The sequence below is a fragment of the Dermatophagoides pteronyssinus genome, unplaced genomic scaffold (assembly GCF_027571235.1).
Source record: "Dermatophagoides pteronyssinus isolate colony J.1.1.1.1 unplaced genomic scaffold, Derpt_VIB-CSIC_2022.12 sq0003, whole genome shotgun sequence".
Lineage (NCBI taxonomy): Eukaryota > Metazoa > Arthropoda > Arachnida > Sarcoptiformes > Pyroglyphidae > Dermatophagoides > Dermatophagoides pteronyssinus.
In genome coordinates this window covers 1,962,496-1,982,536 of record NW_027461527.1, presented here as the reverse complement: position 1 = coordinate 1,982,536, position 20,041 = coordinate 1,962,496, and the positions used below count along the sequence as shown (strand labels likewise).

Genomic DNA, 20,041 nt, shown 5'->3' with positions numbered 1-20,041 from the left:
AAATTTTTCATGTTAATTTTTTTTTGCTGTGTTCGATAGTATTCGGTCATTGGTCGTCAACATTATCATTTGTTTTTTTTATCATTTGTTTTGTTTCATAATCATTGATAATTGACCAATGATTAGCATCGTTTTGGTCGTCGATTTTCATGTATTGATATTGTAATTGATTGTGAAATGATTGAAAAAATTCCATCAATTTTTTTTGTTTTGTTTTGCATTCAAAAATCATCGACAAACAGCAGATTTCTTTGTGTTAATACAATCATGATCTAAATATTGATCGATGAATAATATTTATAAAATTCAATCAATTTATCACATCATTTAATGATAAAACTTTCTTTTGATTTGATTTGTTTTCAAAATTTCTTCACTAACTTGTTTCTCACATCATATTTTTATTTTTAATTTTAATGTCTTCTGTTTTCTGTTTTTGTCATTTGATAAAAAAAAAAAGTAAAACAAATTTCCATTGGATGATTATTTCGTACTGGAATTGGAATCAAATTAATCAATCAATCATTTGATTAATTCATTATCATCGCTCATCAATTTAATGGGAGAAAAAATAAATTTCTGTTTGTTTTTAATCACTTTTTCTCGCTAAAACTAAAACAAAAAAAAAACCACATCATTGAGATTTTCAGTGTATTTTGTGTGTCTATCATGAATGTATTTTATTTTCAATCTTAAAATTTAATATCAAAATCAAAAAAATATCTCATAGAAGGGAAATTCCATTTGAGAATATTTTATGTGTAATTTCTATTTCAATCTACAACATCATCATCTCATCATAATCGATTAGAAGATTATTTTCGACAATCTTTATCTCTCGCCTGATTTGATTTTGATTCGAAGCCAAAATAATAATAAACTAAACATTATCATCATCAACACCTACATATAAAAAAATGTACACAATTTCCATGTGTGTACATCAAAGTTTGTGGGCGTTTAAAAATCCTCTTTAATATCCGATATCAGTTGAAGATTTTCTTCCTGGAATTTTTTTTTCGCTTTGGAATTTCACTCTTGTTTTTTTTGGTTCGCTCTCTTGTCATCATTATTTATTATTGTGCGTTGAATTTTCCGAATTAAGTGAGAGAGAAAAAAAATCCTTTCCACTTTTCACATTTTCATTGATTGACCATCAAATTGGACAAACAAAAACAACCAAAAATACCGCCTTTACCGCCACCTCAACCATTTCTTCCTCCTCTTCCTCCTTCTCCTTTTCCTCATCCTTCAACGAATAATAATTCTTTTTCATCATTGTTAAATCGACCACCACCACCATCACCACAATCTTTGCCAATAACGAATAATAATAATCATCATTCAACAAAAATGTATCCCGCCAGGCATCCGGTAAGTTTTTGTTTTTCATTATTGTTGTTCACACTCCCCTACCACACACACACATAATAATACTCATAGAATTTGGATCGAATCGAATAGAATAGAATAATTACAATTAATATACTTGCTCCAAATGTATGTACACGTGTTTGACGTGTGTATTATTATTTCCTTTTCCCCCATAAATGCCAATAACAGAATGATTCATTTTTGAAAAAAAAACATAGTTTGTGACAAATATTTTTTGTTTTGTTTGTGTGCGTGTGTCAGTTAGTTGATTATGAACCAATATATATGATAGACAAACAAAATGAAGATCAATCAGATCATTTCATCGTCATTATCAATTGACGACAAGCCAGAATAAAGTTGATACACGTGTTTCCATATATTTTGGATATATATCTCATTCTTTGTGTTGGTTTTCTGTGATTGTGTCATTTCTATAAAAAGTTCTGGTCCAACTATTCTATCGTCATGATTCGGTTATTTTCAATGTTTGTCGAATTTCTTTTTACTATTGAATTTGATTCAGTATGAGGGGAAAATGATGAGAATAGAAATAATAAAAGTCACGTGTTTCATTTCTTATTCATTTTTACATTGATCCGTAAATCTTGTATCGTTCCATTATTGGCCCATCTCCATCATTATGTTTGCGTGTGTGTGTGTGTGTTTGATGTTTATTTCCTAACTCTCCCCCCATCTGAACATCCCCAATTCTATTTTTCTTTTATATAAAGTTTTAAAGTCGCCATATCCCCGCTTATTAGTTACATGTTGCCTTTTAATGACACGCTTGGTTCTCACATAGTAACTAGACCGACCAACACACGCACCATACGCACACGTTCTTATGTGGAATACAAACATCCGTCCCCTCTATCACCCATTGTCAAATGATGATAAACCAAAACGCAAACTAACAATAACTATATTTTTTCTCTATATTTTGATTATATGTATCAATCTGATTGGCCAAACATTAGACACAAAAAAAAACTGAAAGTTCAGGAATATTATCATCTGCAAAATTGAGATTAATCGACAATGATGATGATGATGATGATGATGACATGTAACAAACATAAGTGATTGAGTATGTGTGTATCGCACACGCAACACACACACGCACGTGTTTCTACTGAATTTTTCAGAAGATGAAATCTCTCTTATTTTCACTAAATGTGAAAATAAAATCGGATTTACAAATCGTATAACATTATGTATGCTCACATAATGCATCACCTTCTCGTTATCGCACGTGTTTGATCATCAAAATGCATAGACCCTTGACTAAAATTATCTCAAACATTTATTATTGAATTTTCTATATAACGCCCATACATTTTAAAATAATGAAATTTTTCATTCATTTTTTTAATGATTGATTTTTGTTGATAAAATTGTATCGATTTTTCATTTTCATAATTTTGATTTTCTAATGCTAATGATCATGGAATATGATAGCACTTGAACCAGAAAATTTTTCGTTAGACAATTTTTTTGTTTTGTTTTGGTTTTCGTCTTTATAAATTTTGAAAAACATTTTTCAAAATTCTCCGAAAATTCACTGAATTGAATTTCATTGTTTCGAAAATTATTTCGTCAAAATACTATCGTGTTAAATTTTTTTCAAAAAAAAATCCTTAATTGAATGGTAATTTTTTTCATGGTTCGTTCCACATTTTATTATTTAGGTTCTTAACGAAAAGACGTCATTTTTTTGTCTATTTTATTTCTGACTTTTGTTTTTTTTTCTTTAATTATATTTCTGATGGAAAATAAATGAGGATTACATTGTACCCAATAGAGTATTGTGCAATTTTTTCCAACTCTTATCTTTTTTTTTGGTTCTAAAGAACCAGGCAAAATAATTTCAATTTTTATGTTGATACTTTTTTTTCACTAACTGGAATTCTATGGTTTTTTTCATGAAATATAATCCTTTTTTTTCATAAAAGTTTGAAAAACTTGTTTTTTTCTCTGGCTCTCATATATCTTTATGGCTTTATCTTAATTTTAACCCTTTTTAGGTAAATGCCAAACAGACAAACAAATAAAAAAATAGCCGAACATTTCAATAGCGATTTATGTCTTGATCGATGAAAAATCATAATTTTTTTCTGTAATCATTATTTATGAAAAATTTCTTTTCACTTATCTCACTCGTATACTTACATTCTCTCGTATTAATCATATCGAGTGAAATGTTTTTTTTTTCTTCTGAAACTCGATCCAATCGATGATAATAATGGTTCCTATTATTGAAATGATGACTGTGAACAATCATTACATACACTCATTCATTCACACCTAAAGAGAGAGATTTTATTTGGTCAACAAATTCAATATTATTTGTGATTGATGATATATATTAGAGAATAGGTTGGAAAAAAAAGTACAATTTCAACATTTTTATAATAAATTGCTATGTAAATATAGACAATTTCTTTTCTCTAGTTTTTTTTTGTTAAATAAGGCCGTAAGGCCTTTAGTGTGGATAAAATCCCTGGCGACAGCTTTTTTTTTACTTTGAATAAGTAATCTTGATAGATCCTTGCACACACATACACTTAATCCATGCATTCATTCATTTTTCAGTTAAAATAAATCCATTTTGAACATGTAATACTGTTGAATCTTTTTCAAATACTACTGGTGTTTTTTTGCTATATAGAATTAAATTTGGTCTCATTTTTTCCGGATTATTATTCTTTCAGTATCCAAATTGCTATTTAAATTGGAACTTTTTATACTTTTTTTAATATCAAGTTTAAATCATGGAAAAAATGGGGGGTGGTGTAGCAATATAATAACAAAAATCTCTTAAATCCTGTTTGTATAATAAGTTTGATAGTAACAAAAAAGAAAAATATTACCAAATAATGCAGCTTTGGATTAGAGAAAATAGAGTTTTTCTGATAATGGGGAAAAGAAATTGTTGTTCTGGTTTAATTTCATCAAAGCGCTTGTCACAAAAAGCCCTTATGTGGATTTAGAGTAAAGGATATCTATGCATGTTTGTGTGTATGATACAAATGAGTAGGGCTCGTTTTTTTCAAGATGAAAATGATGATGATAATGAAAAAGTTGACAACTTTCCACATTTAGCTTTTTTTATAAATTTGATGAGGATTGGATTTTTTTTGCCTTTCCTTTCTGATCACCGAAAGCTTTGTTAGTTTTTTTTCGTACATATTATTCCTGGATCACATACTTAGAAAAAAAAGACTTTGAAATTAAAGAGGATCAATCGATCCAATTGGGTTCTTTTATTAGTGTTGAATGCAGAAGCAACAGCAACACAGCAGCTCTACAGAGCTTATTATTACTTTGGATCATTTTTTATGTGTTGGTTGTTTAGTTGGAACTTTTTGGATCAAAATATATACCGATCGACCGACCGATATAGACTTATTTTGTGTGATATACACATGCAAGCGGGCAGCAGGTGTCGTGAATTACATACACATTTGCCATAGATTTTCTATTCAATTTATGTTTTCATACGTTGTGGCTGCTGTTGTTGTTGATGATGATGATGATCCTATTGTGAATTAATTTTCATGTTACAATTAGAATTTGTTGTTGTTGTTGTTGTTGTCGTCGTCGTTATTTGAAAATAAATTGTTGAATAGAAATGATGACAATAATAATGACTAACCGACATGACAAGTTTTCGATTTTTCTGTTTTGTTTTGTTTCCATTTTTTTTTCTCTCTCTCCCCTATAGATATAATGTGTTTTTGGAACAATATTGTTCTAGGGAGAGAGAGAGAGAGAGAAAGAAAAAACCGTAAATTTTTATTCAATGAATCTAATTCTATTTAGGATTTTTTGTTGTATCTGTGTGTTTCTCGCTCTTTCTCTCTTTCAATCTTGATCGTTTGTCGATTGTCATTTTCATTTTATTTTTGTCTGTTTGTTTTGTTTGATTATTGGCTATTCGACCATGAATTATTTGGTCATGGGAAACATTGAATGTTTTACATACAATCCGAATCAATGGTACACCCTTATAACTGATCCAAAGTGAGTGTAAAAGAAGAAATGTGATCCATACAACAAATACCAAACATACAAACACGCTTGGTGATATTTATTGAAGCAGCAATGGTGGTTTGAAAACATTTTGTTGTTTGTATTTATCCGCGGCATTCAAATGTTGTTGTTTTTTTTTGTATCCAAATTTTATTTTATTTTCTCCAAATTTTTTTTATGGCCCAACTATGTAGCCCGAATTGTTATTTTATTTTTCCATGTGATGATAATGATAAATTTTGGCAAATGCGATGACCACTCTTGAGCCAATCATCATCATCATCATCATGATAATGGGCCCTATTTTGCACTTTGACATTGCTTTTCCGTATTTTGGATTTTTTTGTTTGCTCGCTAGAGTCATTCAATCACACTTGATAGCGAACTACACTACACTATCAATCGATTATTATTCTATTGAATCGAACATGACATGACCTGAAAAATGGTTGATTGATTTATTATTTTGTCCCTTGTGTGTTTGTGTGGACCTTTTTTTTTGAAAAATAATGTATGTGTTCAATCCGGAGAGAGAAAACGAAACAACCCATAATAATCAGATAATTTTTTCTTTGGTCGGATCGATTTTTTTCTATTTGCGATTATGATTATCATTCATATATGAATGAGGGGATAGAAAAATGAGTAAAACTCACGCATAGCACACACCCATTTATTATAATGTACACACGTTTTCTTTTGAATCTTTTTACTGATTTTTGCCGATTCGATTTGTGTTTTGTTGGGTACTCTCACTCTATTTTGTACGATTGATTTTTTGATTTTCATCATTTTCTTTTTCGTTTGTCACATCATTATTTTATTGCGCGTGTGTATCGTTTTGTTCCAAATGGAACAATAATAATCTCATTATCCTTGATCTTGGTACTCGGGTTTAAGTGATTAAATAACTTTGCCTCTCTTATTTATTGTCAATATTCGAAGATTTTTTGTTTTCATTATTGAAAATGAATGAAAGAAAATGGTAGGATCGAATTGTCTATTCGGTGACATTCGATCCATAATTATGGTTGGACCCAAAATCCAAGAAAAAAATTGATTAAATTCCATATAGAAAAATAAAGAACAAAAAAAATCTGCTGTGGTCGATGATCATCATTGATGATTTGATGCGTGTCAATGATTTTAAATAGGAATCGAATCGAATCAAATTCAATTCATTTAACTATAGCAACACAATCGTTTAGTTTCGTATTCTATTCTTATTTTATTTTCTAGGCTTATTATTATGGTGATAATCACACCATCAAAAGCAATGAAAGCAGTCATCATCATCATCATCAATAATAAAAAACACAGTAAAGCATCTATTTCGACAAATACACAGACAACTGACATTGTCTATCTATTTTCATTCTTTCCTCTTTTTTCAGGGGAAGAGAGGGGGTCACTGTTAATGGACTTGTTTTCATTGTCATCGTTCGACCGTTTCCACCGAGCAATTTTTTTTTTGCTTTTCATTCAAGTTTCGCTGTTTTGAAGGGTATAATAATAGCTACTATTGTTGTTGTTGTTGTTAGGTATTAATGATCCAAAATCCAATTGCTCATTCGATTTGAAACCGACGAATCGTATCGAATTGAACAATTCTGTTAGAATTGAACTACCATCACCACCACCACCACTCCTCTTATCGTTATTCTTTGTTCGAACAATGAAACAGACAAAGATAAACACACATTGTGTACACTAAATACATACTTGCAGCATTATATGCATAGAAATTTTTTGTTTTTGAAATTTGATTGTTTGAGACTAACTTTTTTAGTTCTTTATTAATTCTTTTGCAGATATAGAATATCATTATTATCATGATCATGATGATTATGATTATGATTATGATGATCATATTAGCTAGTATCGTTTACAATATATAATTTTCTTCTTTCTACTCTATTTCATCCGCCTTCCTATCATATCATATCTGAATCTATCTATCTATCTAGGATTATTATATAATGGTATAATTATAGTCTGTGAATTTGATGTGATTAGATGATTGTCTGTCTGAAACAGATGATGATGATTTGATGTGATGTTTTTGGGTCGCAATAGGTCGTATTGATTAGATTGATCTATTGAATTTTTTTAGTTTGTCAAGATTTGCGCGTTTTTAATTTGTTTTCGAGGGTTTTTTCTATTTCCTTGTGAACAAGGAACATCATTTGCATTTGAAAATTGATGAAGATAATATTGTCGATTGTTTTTGTTCGTAACTGAATGTTTAGTGTGAAAAATTTTCTATTTTATTAATTTTTTCCCGTTTGTTTTTAATGTCTTTATGTTCAAGGTAAAAAATAAATTTTTTTTTTGAATAATTGCTAGAAATTGATCGATAAACAGAAAAAAAATGAACAAGTTTATTCAGAAAACCATGAACATCGACAATCATCGATTATAAGATCCGTTTCCGTCAATATAATATATATAATGATCATATAATAGAAACATTGCAAAAAATTTTTTGTTTCTGATCGATTAAATTCATCGATTTGAACAAAAAATTAAATTCAAATATTGAAATTTAATGAATGTAAATGAAAATAGACAAACACAATTGAAATTTCATATCAGTCACTTTTGTTTTTATTTTTCAAGAATGTTGTTTTTCAACAACAACAACAAAACTATTATCATCATCATCAATTTCAATTAATCGATTTTCACCATTACCATCATCATTATTATTATTACCATTATTATCATTATCATCATCAATTCGATTATAATGATGATGATGATGATGATGATAATCATTATCATTGTTGATGCAAAAAAAATCCATTTTGATTCACTATTATGTAATGTGATCGATAAAAAATTATGAATGGCCAATATTCTTTCATTATTTGGATCGATTTTTACTTATTTAATGATAATAACATTGGGAAAAATAACAACAACGTAGTTTTATCGTCATTCTTTAATGTTGTTAATGATGATGATGATGATCACTCTACATTCTGTACATTTAATGATAATAATCATCTTTTTTTTCTTAGTGCGTGTTGGTAGTCGTTTGAATTTGATGATAATGATAATAATAATGATTCTATATTTCATGACGAAATTTTCTTGTTTTGTTCGTCTCGTTTGTTGTATTCACATGTATACACACACGCACACGCATTTTCAAAAGGAAAATTTCGTGTCCAATCATTATATCACCATAGGGTCGATCATTGATTTTTTTTTGTTGGTGTAACGATTGGTGATAAAACCTTACCAAACAAAACAAAACAAAAATGATGAAAATTGCGTGAACTTAATTGCTATTTGATGTTCGATATGAATTGAAAAGTGGTGTTTTTCTTTATTTTTCTATATCAACCATTTTCGAAAAGTTTTTTTTTTGGTTTGGTTTGCATGTATTTTGGGTTGCTTTTGTTATTATTATGGTCTTACCAAAGTTGATTATCATTGAATATTCGATTTTTTTCTCTTTGATCATTATATTTGATCGGCACGACATTGTTCAACATGATGATCGTCGATGAACGATCAAAATCAACTAAAAAAAGAATTGTTCAATTCTGACATCTTTTTGTCACGAAAATCAATGTTTTTTTTCTTGTTCCTTCTTCTGCTATTCAATCGATATTGAATTTATCCCCTATCTGTGTTCGATTTGAATTTTTTCCCCATTGCATATGTTTTTGAATTTGCATTTACTTGTATGGTAAAAAAGTTTGTTGTTTTTTTTCTTGATTCTAATGATCACGATGACGTTAAATAATAACTCATTGATTCAATCGATCGATTGATTGATTGATTAATCGATCAAATTGATGATTAGATTGCTAATGACAAATGGTGAATTCATTTGTTAATGTTGATGGTCGAATCGATTCGGTCATCATTATTATCTCTCTAATGATGATGATTCGAATCTGCTTATAATGGATTGTTTTGATGATCATGTATGAAAGGCAATTGGAAGTCAATACTTTTGTTGTTATTGTTGATTTGCTAATATAATATGTAATTGTTGAACAATAATGATCATTATTTTTCATTTTATTTCAATGTAATAATGTATTTGGGAAATTACTTTTTCATTAAATTTTTAAAATTTTATTAATCATTTTTTTTCTTCTATTTTATCTTATAACATTATAGGGACCACCACCACAACCTGGTCAACAATTTAAATTTACCATTTCTGAATCATGCGAACGTATAAAAGAGGAATTTAATTTTCTACAAACACAATATCATGGGTATGTAATAATGTCGTTGATTAACAAATTAAAAAAAAATCAACACCATCATAATGTGATTATTTAGAGATTTTTTTATTTTATTTCATCCATTCAATCATTTATTTATCATTCTTGATTAATTCATTATTATTTAATTAACAAATGAAAAAATGAAATTGATTTTTGAAATTATTTATGATAAATTGATACGTTTTATCATATTCATTCATTATCATTATAATAATGATGATAATGATTGTAATCACCATTATAATGATGATAATAACCATAATGTTAATGAAACGGTGATTTAATGGTTGTAGATACATTTGTTTGAATGATGATTATGATTATGATGATAATAATGATTATGATAGTTAATTTTTTAAATTCAAAATTTACATATTTATTATACAAATTGAAATATGATGTAATCATAAAAAGACATTGAATTGAATAATCACGAAATCCTCTCATTGTTTAGTGGGGATTGATTAGCATTTAATTTTTTTAAAAAATCATCATTAAAATCTCTCTTTTACTATAATGCAATTTTTATTTATAATTTGATGATTAATAATGAAATTTTTTTTATCCTGTTTAAATTCTTAGCCTCAAATTGGAATTGGAAAAATTGGCCAATGAAAAAACTGAAATGCAAAGGCATTATGTTATGGTATGTTTCTGAATGTTTTTTTTTAAATTCTTGATTAAAATTCTTTTTGAACAAATAGTACTATGAAATGTCATATGGGCTTAATGTTGAAATGCACAAACAAGTAAGTTCAATTATTTAATAAACTTTATTATTTTATGATAAAAAATGTTCAGGTGAATGAAAAGGAAAATAAAAAAATAGCTTAAATTAATTAGCATAGTTAGATATTTGGATAGAAAGCTTTTTATCCAGATATAAATTAGGTGTGATCTAAATAAATTGATTATCACCATAATCGATTATCATTATCTTTTATCGCTTATCGATTAGTTTGGACAGGTGTAAAAGTTTTGTTTTTTGTTTGTTATTTTTTTTTGGTAGGCGATGCTTTATGATTTTCATTCATTTTTTTCCTGTTTTTTTTTACTTTAGACCGAGATTGCCAAACGGCTAAATGCAATCATCGCTCAAATATTGCCCTACCTACAACAAGATGTAAGTATTATCATTTATAATGATGATGATGATGATGAAAATAATCAACAGTGTTTGACTTTTGCATATAAACACACACACGCACTTTAAAAAGTGTTTACCAAGGTCATTTTTTGGATGACCTACCCTACTATTTTGTTTTTTTTAAATTCTATCTTCATTTTTCATTTATATCCTGACCTAGCCCTTCAAATTTTTTGTTTTTGCAACCATCAATTTACACCTTATGTGAAAAATATTTCAATCTTGATCCTATAGTCGACTAGTATATATTGTTTAGAAACATTCATCATGTTTATACAGATATAATATTCATTTATTTACACAAAAATAAAACAAGAACCGAAAACAAAAAAAATAATAATAAACGCCAACGAATAAACACACATTCACGTAATATTCTGAAGAAAAGAAGGTAATAATAATAGCTTTAGATTAAAAGCAAAAAGGTAAACGATAAAAACAAAACAAAATCTTCTAGGTCTTCTAGTTATCCGCCTTTTTGGCTTCTTATATTTGTTTGTTGTTGGTTTGTCTACCCTCAAGTAGGAATCAGCGAAAAAAAATCATTTTGTTTTCAATCGACGTTGTTTGTTACAATTTTTCATTTTTCTTCTTCAATGCCTAGAAGGCATAAGATCATCAACTTGATAATGATGATCTTTTTTAAATCTTTGAAGTTGAAAACATAGAAGATAAGTGTGTTGAAGACAGATTTTTCTTTCTATTTATTCTAATGATAAAACAAAATATCCATCTTATCATTTAATCTTGATTATGTTTTGAATACCTGTTTTTCTCTTATTCAGCCGAAAAAATTCACAAATTAATATTCGTCATAATAATTTCGTTGTTTTCAATATCAAAACAATTAACACTTGATTCATTTTTTGTTTGAATTTCGTAGCCAAATTGATTGTTGAGAAATGAATGAATGATGAGAGAATTTTTTTTCATGCTGAATATCAATGTTAATTTGTTTTTTGAACAATTCTTGCTGTCATTTCATTTATTAAATTAAATTTTTTTTTTTGAAACAAACAAGTAGTATTTATTTAATGATAAACAATAACATCGTTCATTGATCAACGAACCGTAAATATGCAAAACGTTTACCTTTTTTTTTATTGTTTGAGATTTTTTCTCTTATTTCACCATCAAAATCATTGATGCATTAAATTTTTATTCAACCATTCTCTTTCTCTTTCTTTCGTTCAAAAAAATGAATTGATATTTCATTTGATTTTCACTTGACTGACTGATTGATTGATAATGATCAAAAAAATGATATATTTGTTGATTGACCAAATATATATAGACATTGAAGAAAGATAGACATTCAGCCCATCGATTCTAAGTAATCATTCATCCATTCATTCGTTATTATATGGCAAGAATCATGGATGGATAAAAATGAATTGATATTTTTTTTTCATTGAAAATTGTCTTTGCTTCAACTATTTTCTCATATACGCGAGGTAGCCACAATCATCATCATATTAATTTATCTCGATGATAATGATTATGATGGTCATGGTAATGATAATGGTGTCCGGTACTGCGGTATGGGTGAATTCTTTTCTTAACCCTCCGCTATTCACGCAGCATTTCTCGCGTCGTTATCCATGTGGGGTCATTTTGACCCCAACTTTGATCGCTTTTAAATTATGTTAGAAAGCTAAAATAATCTAAAATTTTGTGCTCAACTCTTAGAAAATATTATCAATTTTAAAATTTCATCAAAAATTTTGTCTTAAAAGCATATCATTAATGATACAAAGCGGCAAACAAATTTTGATTTTCCTATTGAATTTGGGATCGTGCATAACGTAAGTGATGGCTGGTAGGGATCCTACAGCACTTACGTTATGCACATTTAGACTTCATCCCGAAAATCGATGATTTCTCCACTATTTTTAGTCGGAAAACGGTGAAAATTGCCTATCATGTTCAATAAACATAGAGCTTCGATCATTCAAGAGAAAATTGATTTTTGTCGATAGATTTTCGAATGGCGAAGTTTTAAATGTCGTTGGGGTCAAATTTGACCCCACATGGATAGCCGAGGGTTAAAGAATATCATCGAAAAAAGATAGCAATTTTCTTTTTTGGTGTATTTTTTCGATTGGTGTTCGTTCTTTTATTTTTGCTTTGTCATTGATTATTATGTTCATAGGCTACAATCATCATTGATGATGGTTGTGATGAAGAATCCAGACACTATTGCATTGATGATGATTAGTCAGGCTTGAATGCCTTCTGAAAAGATCGGTCATTCAATGGACATCAGTCACACACACACACAAACAGAAAATTATCATTATTAAATCGGTGGTTGACCATATAATTACCTGTCTATTTGAACCAATCAATTTTTGCTGGTTGTTGCAATGAAACAAAATGGGCGAAAATTTTCTGTTTCGGTTTTTCGACCAATCCAATTATTGTCATGGTTATGTTACTGTGTGTTTCTCAATGTTGATTAGTTTATCAATTCATAATTTGATTTTTAAATCAAATCAATTGATTAAATTATCATGGAATTTGTTGAAATCAGTTATTTATTTGATGTTTTTTTTACTTATATTTTAGCATCAGCAACAAGTTGCTACAGCCGTTGAAAGAGCCAAACAATTATCAATGACAGAATTAAATACCATCATTTCGGTAAGTAAAATGATCGATTAATTGATTAATTATAAATTAATCAATTTAAATGATAGCAACAGATGCATGCTCAGCAATTACCTCCACATGCTGCTGCAGCTGCGGCTGCACATGGCCCAATTCCTTTAATGCCACATGCATTAGCCGGTAATTTACCACCAATTCCACCGGGTGCAGCCGGTGCTGCCGGTTTATTAGCATTAGGTGGACCACCGGGACATCATATGCCATCATCAGTTGCTGCAGCAATGGCTGCTGCTAATTCATCGGCAGCCGCTGCTGCTGCTGCATCAGCAATGAAAGAATCAAGATCTGGACAGGATAACGATACAATTTCATCGAAACGATCCAATAGTGGTATGTGTGTGATTAGTAATTTTACATTTTATTCAATTTATTTATTCTATTCGTTTTTTTTTATTTACACACAGTGCTCAGTTCCGAGGATCGACAGGTATTTAATTTTTTTTCTATCTATTAAATTATCATTCGATGTTTTAAGATTTATTTATTGACAACGATGAAATCCTAAGAAATAAATTGGCAAAGATTATAATTTTTATGACTCGATTATTCAATGTAGTTTTTACTGTAGAGAGTGATTGAAGTTTTCTTGTTTTCTCCCTTCAACCAGCTAGTAGTTCTACCAAGTGGACCAAACACGTCTTACAACAACTATATTTGATTCATGATCTGCACGTTGATTTCCAACAAACAAACCCGATATTGGTGGTGACTACGATGATGATGATGATGATAATGAGATGATCAACGTGACCAGAATCTTTTTTTTATTTTGTCAAAGTTGGCTGATCTGTTTCTGGTTGATGTAAGAGAAATAGAGAGGAAAAAAACGTAGACATTATTTGAGAACGTGTCTTGGTGTCCTCATTCTGGTTCGTTTAACTGTGTATATTTATGCGTGTGTGAGTGTATGATGATTTCAACATTTTGTTATTTAGTCACGTTCTTGTTTCCTTTTTCTTTTTTTTGCCATAAATTTACTGAAATCTATCAAGCACACACATGCAAGCTATATACAATTAATGATTCTATTTAGTTATGGTGAGATGATTCCATGATTTGTCTGCTGTTTTTTTTCTTGTCTTCAAGATTCTTATGGTTAATATTCTTTTTTCTTATCATTATCATCCTAAATCTTATGTATTTCACAATATTAAGGCAGAGAAAGAATTTGGAAGTAAATAGAATCAAGAAAAAATATTGCGATCATGATAACTGAAGGAAGAAAAGATTCTTTGAAAATAAAATAAAGATGAATATAGTGTGTGTGTGTGGATGAGAGTGACTACTCCCTAAAGAGTTTGGATGTATGTGATCTAAGGTTTTTCTTTTCACGAATATATACAAAAAAAATGAGAAAGAATAAGCAAAATACATTGACCGACGATCCTGGATCTCTACATAGACAATGCAACCATTATACAATATAGATTAGAATGTGTTTTGAATGAATTATATCTATAAAGATCAAGATTGTTTTTTTAAACCAATTCGATATTATACATTGAATAATATATGATAGTGATGAACGTTGTTGTTGTTTTTTTTTATTTTATTCTTGTTTGTTTCCCCTATCACCTTCTTTCAAAAAAAAAAAAAAACAGTATGTTTGGTGAACACATAGTTAATAGTTCGTGTTTAGAATTGATAATTTTCATTTTCTCATTGATATTGTTGGTCATTACATTGCAATGAAATGAAATGTCAGCTTAAAACATTCATCTCTAGAAATTTTTAACGTTGTGTCATCATTATCATTCAGTTGTTAATGTTGTTGTTGTTATTATTGGTTCAATTTAAAAATGTTGACCACATTACCATAATCATCTTATGAAAAAACAAACGGAAAAGGAGAGGTATATATTTTGGAAAAAAAAGATCGACTCGAAACAACAACAAACGAGATTGATGAATTTGGTATAAACCTTGGATCTATTATGTATGTAATGTGTGTATGGTTGAAAACGTGCTTAGAATTGGTTTTTTTGTTTGAAATTTGAAAACGCTAGAAAACTTTTTGTAATTTTTTTTGTTCTGTTCACTTTTTTTTCCTGGCTTGGATTTTTTTATTATGTTCAAATGTTAATTATCACCATCATCATTACAATGATGACAGATTTAACATTTGAATAATTGCTCACAAGATGAAAGTATAGCAAAATATTTAATAAAATTCTTCGTAGAAAATGCAAGTGGTTTTTTTTCTTCGATGTATTATAATCATAGTATTTTCGAGCAATAAAAATGGAGAAATAAACACATATAGCTATCAACATAATGATTATATATAAATTTTCAAAAAAAGATGGTAACATCTTGATTTTAAAAAAATTGACATACATTTTTGGTTGACGACTGATTTATTGAGTTAATTTCGTCTTATTTTCTTTTAATTTTATTCAGCGTAATTCAATATCACCAAATGAACGGGAAAAATTTCGTCCATCACCATCGGAAATGAATGATCATGATTCAATAAAAAAACGTAAATGTAAAGAGGAAAAAGATAGTGATGGAGAAAAAAGTGATCAAGAATTAGTTGTCGATGTGGCTAATGAAGATGGTGTTGGCCCAAATAATTCAACATCAAATGGTACATCATCACCACGTGAAAATGGTAATTCAATGGAAAAGATCTCAAAAAAAGAATTTCCATCACATAGTCCACATTCGAGCATATCATCCAATTCATCAACACCATCATCAAAACATAAAGATACGGAAAAATCTACTACACCAGTGCCGAAAGCCACAACACCGAATGGTATATTAGGTAAATCATCGATACCGAAAACACCGTTAGGTCCGCCATATCCGTATCAGATGCATCCGGGTGCTCCTCCACCGCATCCGATACCGGCCGATCTCAGCGCTGCAGCTGGACTGTATTCGCAATCATTACATAATAATATGCCACCGGGATATCCGCGAGGATTGGTATGTGTATATCATCTTTCATACATTTTAAATTAAGTGCGAGAATAAAAAATAAAATTCTCCAGCGCTTTTTATAAAATCGATCAATCTTCATCTAAAATACTGGATGTTTTTGTTTTTGTTTTTTGTTCGCCTCTTTCTATTCTTTTCATGAATGGAATCTGGATATTTATAGCCATATTCTGATCCTCATCCTTCATTACGTTTAACTCCTGGCTTTCCAGCACCGGGTGCTATTTCGGGTGGTAAACCAGCCTATTCATTTCATGTAAGCGGCGAGGGACAAATAAATCCAGTGCCATTTCCAGCCGACGCATTATTGGCACAGGGAATACCACGACATGCACGTCAAATTAGCACATTGAATCATGGTGAAGTGGTGTGTGCTGTGACAATATCGAATCCAACTAAATATGTTTACACGGGTGGCAAAGGATGTGTCAAAGTTTGGGACATTAGTCAACCAACAGCTAAACATGTTTCGCAGTTGGACTGTCTCGTATGTATTTTTCTTTTTCTATTCTGTATTCTATTCACTGTGTTCTACTTTTTTAATGCATAAACAATTGAATGTGTAGATCCATTTATCTTGGTTATTTTTGTCATAACCACGATGTTAATGTTTCTCATTTATTATTTTCCCTCTTTGTTCATTCTGAATAACTTCTTATTACATTTTTTTTTCTAACTAAGCAATTAATTTTGTTTTTCTTTTACTTTTTCATGTAGCCTCGTGATAATTATATCCGATCATGTAAACTACTGCCGGATAATCGTACTCTGATTGTTGGCGGTGAAGCCAGTACGATAACTATATGGGATCTTGGTTTGGTATGTGTGATTGGTTCGATTGATCGATTAAAGATTTAACCTAATTGATTATTTTTCCTATTCATCATAAATATAGTCATCTCCACATGTCAAAGGAGAACTTAACTCTTCAGCGCCAGCTTGTTATGCATTGGCCATATCTCCTGATTCAAAAGTTTGTTTTAGTTGCTGTTCGGATGGAAATATTGCCGTATGGGATCTACATAATCGAAGTTTAGTACGACAATTTCAAGGCCATACGGATGGTGCTTCTTGTATTGACATTAGCGTTGATGGCAACAAATTATGGACTGGTGGCCTCGATAATACCGTTCGTCATTGGGATCTTCGTGAAGGACGACAATTGCATCAATATGATTTCAATTCACAAATCTTCTCATTAGGATTCTGTCCAACTGGTGAATGGTTAGCTGTCGGGTATGTTGCCATTCATTAAAATAGAATGAAAACACTTTAATTTCATGATAATCGGATTTTAATTTATTTTTTCATTGAATTTCCTTTTCATTTGAAAATAGAATGGAAAGCTCTAATGTTGAAGTATTGAACGTAAATAAACCGGATAAATATCAACTACATTTACATGATAGTTGTGTTTTGTCATTAAAATTTTCGAGTTGTGGAAAATGGTTCGTATCGACTGGAAAGGATAATTTGCTCAATGCATGGCGTACACCATATGGTGCTTCCATATTTCAGGTATTAATAAAAATTTTCCCCATAATCAATCTGAACAATCTAATTGACAATTTTGTTTTAACTTCTTTAAATATAGTCAAAAGAATCATCATCAGTTTTAAGCTGTGACATTTCATCGGATAATAAATACATTGTCACTGGTTCAGGTGATAAAAAAGCAACAGTCTATGAAGTCATCTATTAAAATCGCTTTCAACTTTAAATTGTCTCGCACTATTCTCATTATATTGCATTGAATTGTACAAAACAAAAAAATTCTTGAATTCTTTCTCAATTTGATTCACACATAATTTGTTTGCATGAAAACGGTGACGAAATTTCGGACGAATACAATTTTATTTTCATTTCAATTGTGATTTTATTTTATCATAATTTCTATTGATTTCTTTGAAAAACAAGACAGATTACTTTTTTTTCATTTACTTTTTTTTGTTTTGTTTTTCATCATCATTTTATATGTAGATCTCAACATTCTGTACGAAATTATATTTCTTTTTCTTTGCCATGTTTTATTCAAATGATTTTATTCAATCAAATTATGAAAATTGAAAACCATTAAAATATTGAAAAAAAAACAAAAATCAAACTTAACATAAACACAAACACCTCATTTACTGATCATTTCTCCCACGAAAAACATTAATATTTGTAGATTTTTCTTACCATTAATGAATTATCACTCAAAATACCATACCAACACACACGCACACAATCTTCTTTTCACATTGTTTGCATTTTCAAATAGAAATCGATGTCATGATCTTTTTCATTAAAAACATTTTTTTTAATTCAAACAAAACAGGAAAAAAACCCAATCCATTCATTTTTCTCTATATTACATTTATATGAGAATTTCAAAAATTGAAAAAATCAAAGTTTGTATCTATCTTGTACACACACACCTGCACTTATTATCTAAATGAATTGAATCATAATGAATGATTCGATTGAAAAAAACTATTGATGTGTATGTTTCCACACAATTTTTATTTCAATTGTATACAACACACACACACAAACATTGGATTTGAAAAATTGTTATTGCAATTCCAAAAGAATCAATTTGTCAATTACATTTCAATTTGATAGAATAAATAAAAATAAAAATATCGAAAAAATTGATTTTTTCTCTTAAATTTTTAAATTCATTTTAAAATTGGAACAACCACTAATATGTTTACTTTTGAGCTTAACAAATCTTTATTTATATATTCGTACAAGTTTACCATAGCTATAGCTAATGATATTATTTTGTGTAAAAGGTTCCGAGAAAACAGCAACAACAATTATTCTACTTTATCATTTTATATTTTAGATTTTCAAAGGCCTCTCTATATACATTTAAGCATTTATTCTTTGATGAAAATCGATAATTTATCGATTATTTATTTTTTCGATCATCATCATCATTTATCATAATATCAAAAACTAAAAATCTATATATGGATCTTACGAAAACAAAACAAACAAAAAAATTACAATCACCATAATAACAATAACGATAACCAACAACAACAACCAACATCTCATTTGTCTCAATTCTCATAACATTGTGTAATTGGAAGGAAAAAAACATGTAATAAAAATAAATAAACAAACAGAATAAAACGAATGAACAAAGCAAAACAACAACAATAACACAATGGTACATTGATTCAACTTTTATTCACTTCGCTAAGCATCATCTCATCATCACCATTATTTGTCTTTTATAACAACAACAACAACAAAAAATAAAAATAATGTATATAGGATTCTGAATTCTCGGGAGCACAACATTTCACCAAGTTGCACAAAATATCCCTTTTGTACATAACAATTTATCTGAAATGATGATGATGATGATCTTGAAACGTGAAAAGCTCGAAAAAGTGCTTTTTTCTTTTCTTTTTCTACCCCCTCTTCTATCCACAATTCTTAGTTTCCAATTCAAGTTGATGTTATTATCGTTGTTGGTAGTTATAGATATTATTATGATTATATTTCAAGTGTGTATGTCTTTCAAGTTTTCTTTCATGTTCCTGTTTAATATATTTATTTGCTTTCAGATTTACTTATTATATCCGAAAAACAAACATACAAATTGTACAAACTCATG

General features: G+C 29.2%; 1 protein-coding gene across 1 annotated transcript; it reads left to right on the top strand.

The window, feature by feature from the left end:
• The first annotated feature begins 668 nt into the window (after nt 1-668).
• On the top strand, nt 669-19,079 carry gro (TLE family member transcriptional corepressor groucho). Its single transcript, XM_027348294.2, has 14 exons — nt 669-1,374; nt 9,550-9,650; nt 10,245-10,308; nt 10,367-10,411; nt 10,723-10,785; nt 13,378-13,452; nt 13,509-13,809; nt 13,884-13,906; nt 15,880-16,413; nt 16,589-16,912; nt 17,143-17,244; nt 17,321-17,661; nt 17,763-17,943; nt 18,020-19,079. Exons 1-14 carry the CDS (start codon nt 1,354-1,356, stop codon nt 18,125-18,127), a joined length of 2,283 nt encoding a protein of 760 aa, XP_027204095.1. The 5' UTR covers nt 669-1,353; the 3' UTR covers nt 18,128-19,079.
• The last annotated feature ends 962 nt before the right edge of the window (nt 19,080-20,041 follow it).